Raw genomic sequence first — 13,248 nt, forward strand, 5'->3', positions numbered from 1 at the left:
GAGAGGGGGGAGAGGGGGGGGAGGCAGGAGGTGGGGGAGAGGGGGGGGAGGCAGGAGGTGGGGAGAGGGGAGGAGAGGGGGGAGGCAGGAGGTGGGGGAGAGGGGGGAGAGGGGAGGAGAGGAGAGGGGGGGAGGCAGGAGGTGGGGGAGAGGGGGGGAGGCAGGAGGTGGGGGAGGGAGGCAGGAGGTGGGGGAAAGAGGGTGGGGAGGAAGGGGAGGGAAGGGGGGAGGAGAGACGTGGGGCAGCGAGGGGGAGGAGAGAGTGGGGCAGAGAGGGGGAGGCAGGAGGTGGGGGAGAGGGTGGGGGAGGTGGGGGAGGCAGGAGGTGGGGGAGAGGGGTGCGGGAGAAAGGGGGGAAGGGGAGGAGAGAGAGAGAGAGGGGGAGGGAAGGGGAGGAGAGAAAGTGAGAGAGAGGGGGGACGCTGTGAGCAGCAGTTAGTATCATAAGAGCCTGACAGGGGAGGAGTGTGTGAGCTGGAACAGGAGGGAGGGAGGGAGGCAGTTACTCTAATGAAGAGAGGACAGACAGTGGGTGGTTGATTGACTGATACCCAGGAGATGCAGCATTGCAGGGTGTCAGTCAGTGCAATGGCCAGTGTTGGGCTGAGGGCCGGGATGCAGTCAGTGTGTCTGAGACCTCAATGCAAATTTCATGCAAATCAGTTGGTTTTGATCAAGTTTTATGCTTATTAAAATTTGCTTTTTTCTTTGTCCCTGTCCGGACCCTCCCCACTCTACCCTCTCCTCCTCCCGCTCCCCCTCCAACAACACCCTCCTACACCCCCACCACTCTCCCCTCCTCCCCTCGCCTGCCACTCTCCTCTCCTCCCCCGCCCGCCACTCACCTCTCCTCCCCCGCTCACCACTCTCCCCTCCTCCCTCGCCTGCCACTCTCCCCTCCTCCCTCGCCTGCCACTCTCCTCCCCCGCCCGCCACTCACCTCTCCTCCCCCGCTCACCACTCTCCCCTCCTCCCCCGCCTGCCACTCTCCCTCCTCCCCGCCCGCCACTCTCCCCTCCTCCCCGCCCGCCACTCTCCCCTCCTCCCCCGCCTGCCACGCTAACCTCCTCCCCTGCCCCCCCACCCAACATCAACCTCCTCCCCCCACTCCTCATAAAATTATTAGCAGGGTTATACTTGTGCATGGGTATCATCATCTTGTACTGAGGCATACAAGAAAGTCCAGCAGGTTTGTGAACACAAGAACGTGCCATAAATTGGCTAGTGACCGCATGCATATGTGTTCTGAGAAATGTGGACTGGGAAGAGTTGCTCATCCCAAATTCCTACTCCTGCCTTATAATAATCCTTGCATTTGATATAGCGCTTTTCATGTCGGGAGGACGTCCCAAAGCGCTTCACAGAACACACTAAAGTGAATTGACTGTATATTTGTGGGCGAACGCGGCAGCCAATGCCTTGCCAGAAATTAAGCCGAAGCTTCAGTTCTATTTTTAAATGCTCTGAGACGCTGCCTCACATGAAGGGTGCTATGTATGAGCAATTGTTGTATTTTCATAATAGACTTCCTATTTATTTCAGGAACTTACAAATGCTGTACAAATGCTGCAGTGGGTGGTAATATCTTTTGACCATGCTCTTTATGTACATTTTGTATTATTGACTTTTAGATTTCAAATTCTCATTGGGTGACTTGACCGTTTCACTACAAACTATATACACAGGGCAACCAAAATGTTGTGATACCATTACAATGTCTAATAAGTCTTAAAGAAATTATGATATAGACACATTTTTAGTTAATACGGTAGATACCATGATTTTTTTGGTCATCCTGGAATGTGAGGAGTCTCACAGACAGAGGTCTTAGATGAGAATCAGCACGACGTACATGAATGTTTGTGGGATATTTTAAGATATTGTTTCATATTATGCAGAAAAATGTTTAATTTCTAAAAACAAAATTGAGCCCTGGGCAACTGGTAAAACTTCTATCCTGTACTTCAGTTTGTGAAATTATATAGTGTTGATAGTCCTACAAATAATTGCATTCAGTAGCTACTGTACTGTGTACCACTTCTGAAAAGTAAATATGACTAGGTCAGCCTGATCAAAATGTGACTGGCTTGAAGGTTTGGTTGTCCACTGTTAGGTGTTTTAATTGTTACCATTTCCTTCATAAACAACTTTACTGTAATCCATAAATTTACTGGGAATAATAATAATTTATTTGATATAGCATCTTTCAAGTCGTCGAGATGTCTCAAAGCGCTTCACAGGATATACTGTAAAGTGGATTGACTGTATTGTGAGCGAAACACGGCAGCCAGTTGCACACAGCAATGTCCCACAAACAGCCTTGGAGTGATTGAACAATTTTGTTTGGGGGATTGTTGGCCAGGACACTGGGAGAAACTCCCTTCTCGTTTTGACTAGTGCCATTATATCACCTGAGCAGGCAGATGGGACCTATGTTTAAATGTCTCATCCAGAGGACAGGAGGTACAAGGATGGACTTGTTCTTTCTCAATCATCCAGTGTATCTAACCATTAAGAATGAACTGGATTGGTTTTCTGCTCTGTTCATTCTTTAATATAAATTCATGGAAAATTTCCAGGGATTCTGCTATTTATTTTAAATGGGGCCCCTATAGAAAATTCCAGCAAGCTAGTTGGGAAAATTACCAAATTTAGCAGAGGCAGTTTTGCAATCCTTTGAATGATCTTTTACCATTACAACGTGGAAATTTTTCATCTTTTTTGTAGGAGCACTACTTGTCTACATCTTGTAGTATTTCAGTAGCTAAATTGGAGTTCAGAGATTATCAAGTGATGTTAGCCATAATCATATACTGTATTTCATACAAGAGCAATGCAATACTTTGTAGTTAAGTGGAAATCATTTTAAGCAATCTTCAGAGAAAAAATTGACGTGGCATCTTACAGTCAGTATAAAGAGATGGTTTTGGTGTCAAAGCTACTTCACAAATATTAGCAAAGCTAACTTGTTTGGATGGGAGTGAGGACCATGTTATATCAAACACTTCACAGAATATATTGGAAAATGATCTAACTATTTTGTGGGTGAAATGAAGCAGCCAATTGTGCACAGCAGTGCAAACAAACAGTTATGGGTTGAGTAACCACATTTTTTTTAAGGATTATTACCCCCAGAAAGCAATCCGCCAATCGACTAACAACTGGGTTCCTACTTGCTGCTAGGTAAACAGAAGCGTGTGGAGTAAGGAAACTTGCCTCAGGTTTTGCCCCACTTGGTCCTCGAACCCAGGTCCACTCGCTTACGAGGCGAGCGTGCTAAACACTACAGAAAAGAAGAAAAACAGCAGAACACAAGGGTATGGGTTTAGGGTAAGGTTAATATTAGGTGTGATAATTGATCAGGAAATGTACGTACAACAGCTGTCGGCTCGGCAAATTGGTTAGTGCCATTAACCTCAGGCTTGTAAGTCACAAGTTATTCTCTTGTACAGATCACCAGTGAGGGCACATTTGGAAGACTGGAGGTGATGCTTCTATGATAGTAACTTTTGCACATCCTGACAATGTTGTCACAGAGCTTGGTATTTGATAAGCAATGCTTCAATGATTAGAGTCAAGGCTTCTCGAGTCAGGAGGACAAAACCAGTATCCCGGTTATATTAATTACAATACCAATAATAAAATTACATTTATACAGTGCCTTTCATGTCGGGAGGACGTCCCAAAGCGCTGGACAGTCAGAGGTCGGGATCCAAGCATGGGGATGGTGTAGGCATGAGGGAAGGCAGAGAGGTGGGAGGGCGACCTAAGGCACAATCGAAAAGAAGGGCCTTGAGGCCAGCCTTGAAGGAGGCAAGGGAGGAAGTGAGGCAAAGGGACCGTGGGATGGAGTTCCAGAGTGTGGGGCAGAGAGGCTGAAAGTCCAGCCACCGATGGTAAGGCGGGTTGGGCGGGAGACATGGAGCAGACTGAAACCCACTGAACAGAGGGAGCGGGTAGGTTAATAGGGAGTCAGCAGGTGAGAGAGATAGGAGGGGGCAAGGCCATGGATGGCCTTGAAAGTGAGGACAAGGATCTTGAAGTCGATCCTCTGAGGGATGGGGAGCCAGTGGAGTCAGCTGAGGATGGGAGTGATGTGCTCATGGAGCGAGAGTACACGAGCTGCAGAGTTTTGGATGATCTGCAGCTTGTGAAGGGAAGAGTTGGGAAGGCTGAATGTGTAGGCGAGGGTTTCGGCAGCATGATGGGTGAGGCAGTGGCAGAGTCTGGCAATGTGGAGGTGGTGGTAGGCAACAACAACAAGATTCCATTTATAGAGCGCCTTTCACGTCGGGAGGACGTCCCAAGGCATTGTACAGTTGGGTCAGGACCCGAGCAGGGGGGAAATGGTCAGGGGGAGGGGAGGGAAGGGAGGGAGTGAGGAGGGGGTAGAGAGTCGAGAGGGGAGCTGAAGGCACGGTCAAAGAGACCGGCAGTGCCGGTCATGGCACGGATGTGGGGGAGAAAGGGTCAAACAAGATAGCGGGCTCAGCGAACTGCTTCACATGCCCTGCCTCGCTATCTCACTATTGGCAGATGCCCCCTTCAAGCCCCTTCTCTTCGACCGTGCTTTCGATCTGCATCCCCCCCTGCCCTCCACACTCAGGTCGGGTCCGAAACTCTGTCCAGCGCTTTGGGACGTCCTCCCGATGTGCAAGGTGCTATATTAATGTAATTTTGTTGTTGTTATCTATAATTTTCATAAATGGATAGGATGGTTTACTGTTTCCCAATGGGTCACTTAAAGGATAATTTTGATTGGACCATAAGAAAGGCACCAAGTACATGAAGTAATTGGTGCTATACAATTACCATTGGGTACCCTAATTTGAGGAGGTTCTCAATCCCCATAAAAGAACGAATGCCATGAGCTCGGGATGGCTTTTTCTACATGATGACAACAAAGGTATGTGCTGTGACTATTGATGAGTAGTAGTCAGAGGTTGGTTCTTTGTGCACTTTACATTAACTTCATTACAAGTGGCTGCTAGCGTGTATAGTTTAAGTGTGATTAATGGTTGTTGTCTCATAGTTGTGTTTGTTGAATATTTATCATGTTTAAGATATAATACCGAGGGGTGTGGATTTCATTGAAGCTACAATAAAATTCCATTGAGCTAACTTAACCGTGCTTAACTTGAGCTTTCTGTATAAATCAAAGAAGGAAGGATTACACAAGCAGGTTCAGCCTAGGTCGCAGAGGTGTAAAATAAATTGATTGACTGAAGCTTCCCAATTTGCTTTAATTTAAATAGAAATTGATAGGACCTGTCATCGTGGAAGGACTCATTGGTCAAGTTGCACCTAGTTATAGGGATTTGCATTCATTAGTGAGGATTGAACACAGAGGCCACCCTGTGCACAACAAGAGAGAGTGAGCCATATCGTGGGTGTACTTATATGGGTGATAGAACTGTTTAAGGACGCTGCTGTATGCAAATGGCTGTGCGTTTTGCCCACAAAATATACAGACAATTCACTTTACAGAATATTCTGTGAAGCTCTTTGAGACATCTCGACGATGTGATAAGGTGCTATATCAAATGCAAGGATTATTATTAGAATGCAGAGGAGAGGGAGTCCATGCAAGGGAAATGTACGTCGTACAGTAGTACTTATGACCTGCTACTATAGGCATTGATATCAATGGTGAGAGGCTGACTCTTCCAGCAGTTCACATTGGCGATGTCTGAGGAGGATACTGTGATACCTGACTGCTTGTTCCGCGGAAACCTTTTATTTCTGAACCAAATTTATTTCAATGTAATAAATATCAAATGAACTACTGAATTGACCCCACAATATTAGTTTTCAAACGGGAACTAGATAAATACGTAAAATGCTTCAGAGGTTTGGCGAAAGGGCAGGGAAATGGGACTGAAAGGATCACTCTCGTAGGCCAAATCACCTCCTGTGCTTTAACTTCCCAAGGTTCTATGTACAGTAAAATGATTCACCACTGAAAAGTAATTGTTTTTGAAAATGTTGACTTAATACTGTATTCACTTTTAACAGTAATAATCCTTGCGTTTGATATAGGCTTTATCACGTTGTTGAGACGTCTCAAATCACTTCAAAGAATATACTGTAGAATGAATTGACTGTATATTTTGTGGACAATCTAACCTCATCTACTTCTTCTTTCAGGATCCAAAGAATTCTGAGGAGTCCACAGACGAATCTGAAGTAAGATCTCTTTAGTGTTGAGTATAGCTCTGGCTGGTATTTCACTAACTGTTAGGCTGTAATTTCAAATATAGTTGTTTAAAATGAAATTGCTTGCCATCAAATAATATGCAAATATTGACTATTTCTGTGGACTTTACTGCTGAAATATTACCCTGAGGATTTCTTACTACTGTACAAGTGACTGAGGATTTCTCATAAGACCTGAAGCCAAAGCTTTGTATTACTATACAGCCTGCAGCCATTAGCAGGAAAATCTGGCAAACCAGAATCCTTGATTTACTGAAATATCCCTCATTAGGCTTTATAAGGAAAGATCTCCTAATAATAGTACTACTAATAATAATCCTTGCATTTGATATAGTGCCTTTTCACGTCATTGAAACATCTCAAAGCGCGTCACAGAATATATTATAAAGTGAATTGACTGTATTTTTTGGGTGAAAGTCGGGGGGCCAATTGCGCACAAGTGTCCCACAAACAGTCGTGAATTGTTCCTTAAATGTTAAGTGTACATTTATAAAGACGATACAGATGTTCTTCATCCTAGTTTTACTAAAGTGACCTCTTTCTATTGTGCTCTGCATGTACTACGTGGTGTTTATAACCCTGGGGATACATTTTTGTGTTGCATCCCTCCATAGTAGCTAGGAATGTATTTGTAGTTATGCTTTCAGCTTTTGTTCAACATATATGCACAGTTGCAAATTGTCATCATTGAATTTTGCGAAGCACTTTATGGCACCTTGGAACGAATTGCATTATCCTCGGACTATACGAGAAGCTAACCATGTTTGTTTGGTGCAGGAGTCTTACTGCAGTCCTCAAAACGGTTTATAAATCACGGCACTCCTGTTTTGACAGCTGTACTGTTTGCCTTTGCGAGTCGCAGAGTTGAAATAGCAGAGACCTCCATCTGAATCAGTCGCTTCATCAAAATGAATGTACGGCTTAGAGCAGGTTCACAGAGACCTGCGGATGTTTCTGTATCAGTGCAACCAACAAGCTTCCTTTTTAGTTCTTGTTGCACCCAAACTTTATAATCTTTTTTCAACCTTGTTCTCCTGCCTGCACCCTCCGGTCCTCCAATAATAAAACAATTCCTTGCATTTGGTATAGGGTCTTTCAATTGGTATAGAGTTGGGAGAACGTCCTAAAACACTTCACAGGATATACTATAAAGTGCAATGACTCTTTTGTGAACAATTGCGGCAATTAGCGCAATAACCAATTAGGCACAGTAGTGTCACAAATAGCCCTGGAGTGAATGACAAATTTTATTTGGGGGAATTTTGGCTCGTGCACTGGGAGAAACTCCTCTTTTTGACCACTGCCAAGGGATGTTTAATGTCCAAGTGAACAGACAGACGGGACCTTGATCTTAACGCATCATTCGCACCTTCAATAATGCAGCACAGAATTACATTGGAGTGTCATCTTAGGCTATATCAGTTCCAAGTCCTGATATGGGGCTTGAACCCACAACTTTATGACTTGGGTGAGTGTGCTACCAACTGGACCTGGTCCTCATTTGTGTTAGCTTGGCTCTGTAGTAGCAATCACCTCAGAGTCAGAAGGTTGTTGGTTCAAGTCCTGGGGGATGTTTCATTGGAGGAGGTGCTGTCCTTCAGATGAGAGGTTAAATTGGGGTATTGCCTTCTCAGGTAGACGTTGAAGACGCCATGGCACTATTGAAACAGAGAAAGAGGTATCCCCTGGTGTTGTGGCCAACAAATTTCCTGAATAAAATTGGTCACTCCCTATTTGTGGGACATCCCTATGCGCAAACTGTCTGCTGCTTTTCGCCCACAAATACACAGTTACTCCAATTCATAATAAATCCTGTGAAATGCTTTGGGACGTCCTTCTGATGTGATAAAGCTCTATATTAAACGCAAAGATTATTTATCGCTGATCCCCTTATCCCACCATCGAGTGATAAAGCTTTCCTCTGAAACTCCCAAAATCGCCTCACTTTTCACGCACTGCTTCACAAACCAGTCCAAATGCCTATCTCATTATCTATGATTTCATGTAACATCCTCAATCCCTCCAATCTTTGCTTGGTCAGTGTCCAGCATTGTCTCTGTGAAGCCCTATGAAATACAATCTTCAATGAAAGGGACCATTTTTGAATATCCTGGCTGGTGGGTGGCTGGATTAATCAGCATTTATCTTTCATGATAAATCTTTTAGGTTTGACCAGGTGGTGACCAATGTTAAGTGTGGGTGGGTTGGGGGGATTTTTTTATAGGTCTATTAATTGTTTTTCTTGAGAATATAAAATAAATAAACCCTTGCATTTGACTTAATTTAATTGTTTGACTCCTTATAGCTCTCCAGAGTCTGTTGCAGTTTCATGACTACGAGACTAGATCCTTGCATTTGACGTGGCACCTTATCACATTGCGCAGATGTCTCCAAGCGCTTCACAGGATATCCTGTAAAGTGGATTCACTGCGTATTTTGTGGGCAAAATGCAGCAGCCAATTGTGCACAGCAATGTCCCACAAACAGCCATGGAGTGAGTGACCATTATTTTATTTTGAGGGATCGTTAACCAGGACACCAGAAGAAACTCCCTTCTCTTTTTGAATAGTGCTGTGAGATTTTTAACATTAACCTGAACAGGCAGATGGGACTTCGTTTAATGTATACCATCAAATCTGAGCGAGCTCATTCTAGCTGAGATTGTGTACCTTTCCAGCTCCACATGGCTATGTGCAGAATGTATTTATTCCAAGAAATAAACCATACAGAGTTCATGCGTTATCATAATAAGTGTTTGTTGAGCCTCAGAACTTGTTCAGGTTTCCCTCTGTTGGGGTTTTCAAAGGGATTTAATGCTGAGCTTCCACAGAACTACATGATCTGAATCAGTCCAACTATTCATGCTGCTCCAAATGCAGCATTTAAAAGGGAATTGGATAAATATGTGTACAAAAGTATATTAGTACAGCAAGGTAGTGGAATAGGATTAGAGCAGATCACACTGTGGGAGCTAGCATCAGCACAGATACAACGGACCCAGTGACCTCCTTCAGTGCTGCAAACTTTCTAGGATCCTAGAAAATCATAATCTAGCAAAAGAGAGCAGGGTTGTTTCCCTCAGTACAGCCTCCCTCACAACCTCCCCACTCCCAGAAGAATTGAATGCCACACAGCAAATCATGGTGACTACAATAAATGAAGAGATGAAACTTGGAAATCTTTGATTTTTGTTTATATGAATCCTTCAAGCGCTAGCTTTTTGAAATCCACACCACTCATCTGTTCTCTATAATACACGAGGGAATCCAATTGTTAGTATTTGTAAACTTGGCCCAGTTGTGTTGCTGAATTTTTGTTTGCGAGACATCTTATTTTCGAAGGGCTTGTATAAAATGGTCAGTTTTCATCCTTAAGCAAAACTGGTCTACGGATGCGATTAACAGATTTGGGAACACTGCCGCAGACAAGTGTATGAGGCAGATCACAGTGACCAGTGAACAAACAGTCAAGAGGAGATTGACCACTTCTTGAGTGAAAGAATTTGTGCGTTCTATTAGTGTAGTAATATACATTACTTACAGAAACATTTAATAAGTGAGTATGCTGCACAAGTACAAGATACAGCAATCAATCCTCTATCTTCATTTATCTTCAAGCGCTCCGGGACACTACCCTGTGTGAAGGGTGCTATATAAATGCAAGTTGTTGTCTATTGAATGTGCAGTAATTTCTGAACACCGATTTAGTACTTCTCTGAAGGTCACCGAAGTTCTAGATGAAATATTTGCTGAAATTGTGAAAATACTCTTGCATTTCACTTATTGATATATTCTGATCAAAATATTTTCCTCAAATTGCATGGTTCCTCCTTGTTGCAGCAGTAATTAGAAATGTGTTGGAATGTTTCATGCATCTTTTGAGTTGCTTTCCTGTAAAAGAAATAGTACTGGGTTTGGATGGGGGAGGTTTAACAAACATACATGCATTCAACGTCCTGCACTGTTTGGGATTGAATCAATCTGAGCAGCTGCAGTGTCACTAGTTTTACTGCAGTTAAGTGTAAAATGGCTTTTAAAAGTAAGTTGCAGGGTAGGGTATTGGGCCACCCATATGGAATTTAATATTAAACCAGTTACCTAGGTGTCAAAGTGCCCCCAGCTGCGAATGTTAATGTACAGCGACTCCGCTTTCTTTAAACTCTTTGGGCGAGACTGCTGCAGAGTAGGTAGATGCACCGAGCCTCCTTGCTCTGAATCGCTCTCCTAGTAGAGAATGCTTTCCATCGCTTCTGTGCTACAACTGAGGATTGAGCGTAAATCAGCAGGGTTATGTGAGATCTGGTCTCATTCAATCACTGCTCTGCAGAACTGTTTGTAAGGGAAGGGCCAGTTTAGGTCAGTTTTATTTTCATAGCCAAATGAAAGGTCTCTTAAGGTCTGCTCCAAATGACGATGTTATTATGAGACTATAACATCAAGCTCCTGAGATCTTCATTTAAACTGGTGAGGATTCAATCTTCATCTTGAATTGTTTTGTATACAGGGTGCTCCAGACTAATACAAATCAATAATGCTAAATCTTATGAGTTGGAACAAATTAAAATATATTATGGTGTAGGACTTTATCACCCAGAATTGATTCCCCCCCACCCCCACCTCTCTGCAGCTCAGGTTTGTCCTTTTTGAAGTGTAAGGGCAAAATGTCGCTCTGTTCATGTCTTGGTCCTGCTGGAAGTCAAAACTTGTTACTGGTTTCACCAGGTTTCCATAGAAACGGGGCTAGCTGTCATTTCAGCTCAGAACATTAATGGTTATATTTTGTGGGTTTGCAGGATTATTAAAATTTAACAAAATTATTGATTTTTCTTTTATTTACGGTCGTGGAGTTTTCTCATGATACTCATGAGTGTATGTTCTCGTACTACAAAGCTTTTTGCACCACTGTTTGTTATGTAACCAGTAATATTAAAATGTTCCCTTTTTCCCAATCCCCGGAAAACGCTATTGCAAAATGATTGCGCAGTGCTTTTGAGTGCACTTTTCGCAATGTTTTAAACCGTCTCATGGTGGGTTTCCCAACTAAATGAAGTAAGTATAAATATGCAAAATAGAAATAATGTGCAATTAAATGGCTGGATCAGTAAAAAGAAAAGAAAAGAAAGGTACCTTGTTTGAGCATCAGTGCTCTGTGACAGTGGTGAGGACCCAGGTCCTCTCATGAGTGACACACATAGGCTGTCAGGGATGGAAAGGTACGTCAAAGGGCAAGTTCAAACTGCGCCGCTGTTAGGCGCCCCCTACAGCCATATCGTTGGACCGGCTTCCCACTATCTACTCAGGAACTTTGCCTGTCCCGGAGGGTGGGGGAGGCCAAAGTTGGGAAACAGCCAAAGGAAAAAGGCCTGACAAGCGTATTTAAAAAGTGAAACAGCAGAAAACTCTAATTTTTAAATCCTTTTCGGAATTTTTATCAAGGAAATGCCTATTACAAACATGGGAATTTTCATGTGTAGGTGGAATGCATCTACGAACTTGGTTTGGATACTGTTAAGCACAATTATGGGTTTCCGCATGTGTCAGACACCCGGTTGACACTTTATTGTACTTTGACTTATTAAAATGACCGGTTTTGTTACTGAAACTATTTTTTTCCCACAAATAGGTTGATATCTCAGTTTAGCACTGGTCCAGTTAGTTATAGCATGGATGTATTGTACCATAGAACTTGCAGATATAATGCTGACTAGCTAGGTTCCTCCGATTTAAAAAAAATGTCTGAGCCTTCAAGGTACGATTGACAACACATCCGCTGTTAAACTTGCTAAAGTTCCTTCCTGCGTGTGGAATGTGAGGTGTTGCAAATCTCACTTCTGTGAATCTAGGGATGCAGGAAGTGGTAGCCGTGAAGATCTGGAAGAAGGTTTGTTTTCTTGCTTTGTTTTAATGCGGTGGTCTGAGCTTATGGATCAACAACAGCATTATAATTGGGTTGTCCTGTAGTTACCGTAGGATAGCGTAGAGCATTATTTTAGTAAATGGACTGCTCACCGATGAGATCTTGTTTCTAATTCAGTCTAACTGATGGGATGGACATCTCTCAGTCTGTGGTCTGTCAGGGTCCTTTGTGCAGTTATTTTGGTCGATTCTCAACCTATTTCCTCAGTGGGTATGTGCTTAGTGTATAAAACTACTCAATTCAACACTGGATGAAGTTGCAGTACCTTTACTGCTCCAAGGAAAATGACGCATACTGATGAAATATTGGACTGCCCCTCTGAAGGAAAGAGAAGGAGCATCTAACCGTTGCTGTATCTGAACTGGTGTGCTTGAAGTGACACCCACAATAACATCCCTCACAATGACGAGCAGAAAATAAAAACTAGCGTGCTGACTCTGTACTGTAAATCTGGTTAGGAAGAAGCTTGAGTGGAAGGTATGTCTCTAATGTTGTCTATCAATGGTAGGCAACTTTTCCAGAGGAGTGAGAGCTGTTCCCATAAAAGAGCATAGGAGATGTCCTTTTCTTTGAGAGAATCCCAGCCTAAATTAATTGATGCAATAAAACTTGCTTAATGTTGCTTGTAGTGAACAGTAGAAATGAATTTATTGCACCATAGGTTTGTTTAGAATTCTTGAGGTTTGTTACTTGGTTTCCCCTCTTTTATGGGATCAATTATGTGTTCAGTGGCTAAATATTGTGTATCTTTTCGATAGCGTTTAATTGTGTGAAGTTGAAGTTCAGACAACATAGAAACAGCATAGAAACTGGCCATTCCGCCCATCAAGTCTATGCTGATTGTCTTCTCCGCACGAACCACCCAATTCAGTACCACTCCCCAAACTGCTTAATAGTCTATTTCAAGTATCTAGCTAATTCCCTTTTTAATAAGAATAATCCTTGCATTTGATATAGTACCTTATCATATCTTCGAGATGTCTCAGAGGGCTTCACAGAATATAGTGTGAAATGTAGTCAATATATATTTTGTGGGCAAAACGCGGCAGCCAATTGCACACAACAGTGTCCCACATACAGTCGTGGATTAAATCACCAATTTTGCTTTAGGGGATT

At 43.1% G+C, this 13,248-nt stretch overlaps 1 protein-coding gene across 4 annotated transcripts in view; it reads left to right on the plus strand.

Annotated features, from left to right (window-relative positions):
* vps41 (VPS41 subunit of HOPS complex) overlaps positions 1–13,248 on the plus strand; it is a 91,029-nt gene that overhangs the window by 204 nt on the left and 77,577 nt on the right. The window contains exons 2-3 of one of the 4 annotated variants that reach the window (XM_042346867.1): positions 1,127–1,189; positions 6,148–6,186. The exons of 1 other annotated variant lie outside the window; for it this stretch is intronic. In XM_042346867.1, coding sequence (XP_042202801.1) covers positions 1,127–1,189; positions 6,148–6,186 — 102 coding nt within the window. Of the gene's footprint in view, positions 1–1,126; positions 1,190–1,548; positions 1,579–6,147; positions 6,187–13,248 lie in introns of those variants that run through there. 2 more of the 4 variants (XM_007898113.2, XM_042346868.1) reach the window with 2 other exon arrangements.

This window comes from Callorhinchus milii, unplaced genomic scaffold (genome assembly GCF_018977255.1).
Source record: "Callorhinchus milii isolate IMCB2004 unplaced genomic scaffold, IMCB_Cmil_1.0 Scaffold2, whole genome shotgun sequence".
Taxonomy (NCBI): domain Eukaryota; kingdom Metazoa; phylum Chordata; class Chondrichthyes; order Chimaeriformes; family Callorhinchidae; genus Callorhinchus; species Callorhinchus milii.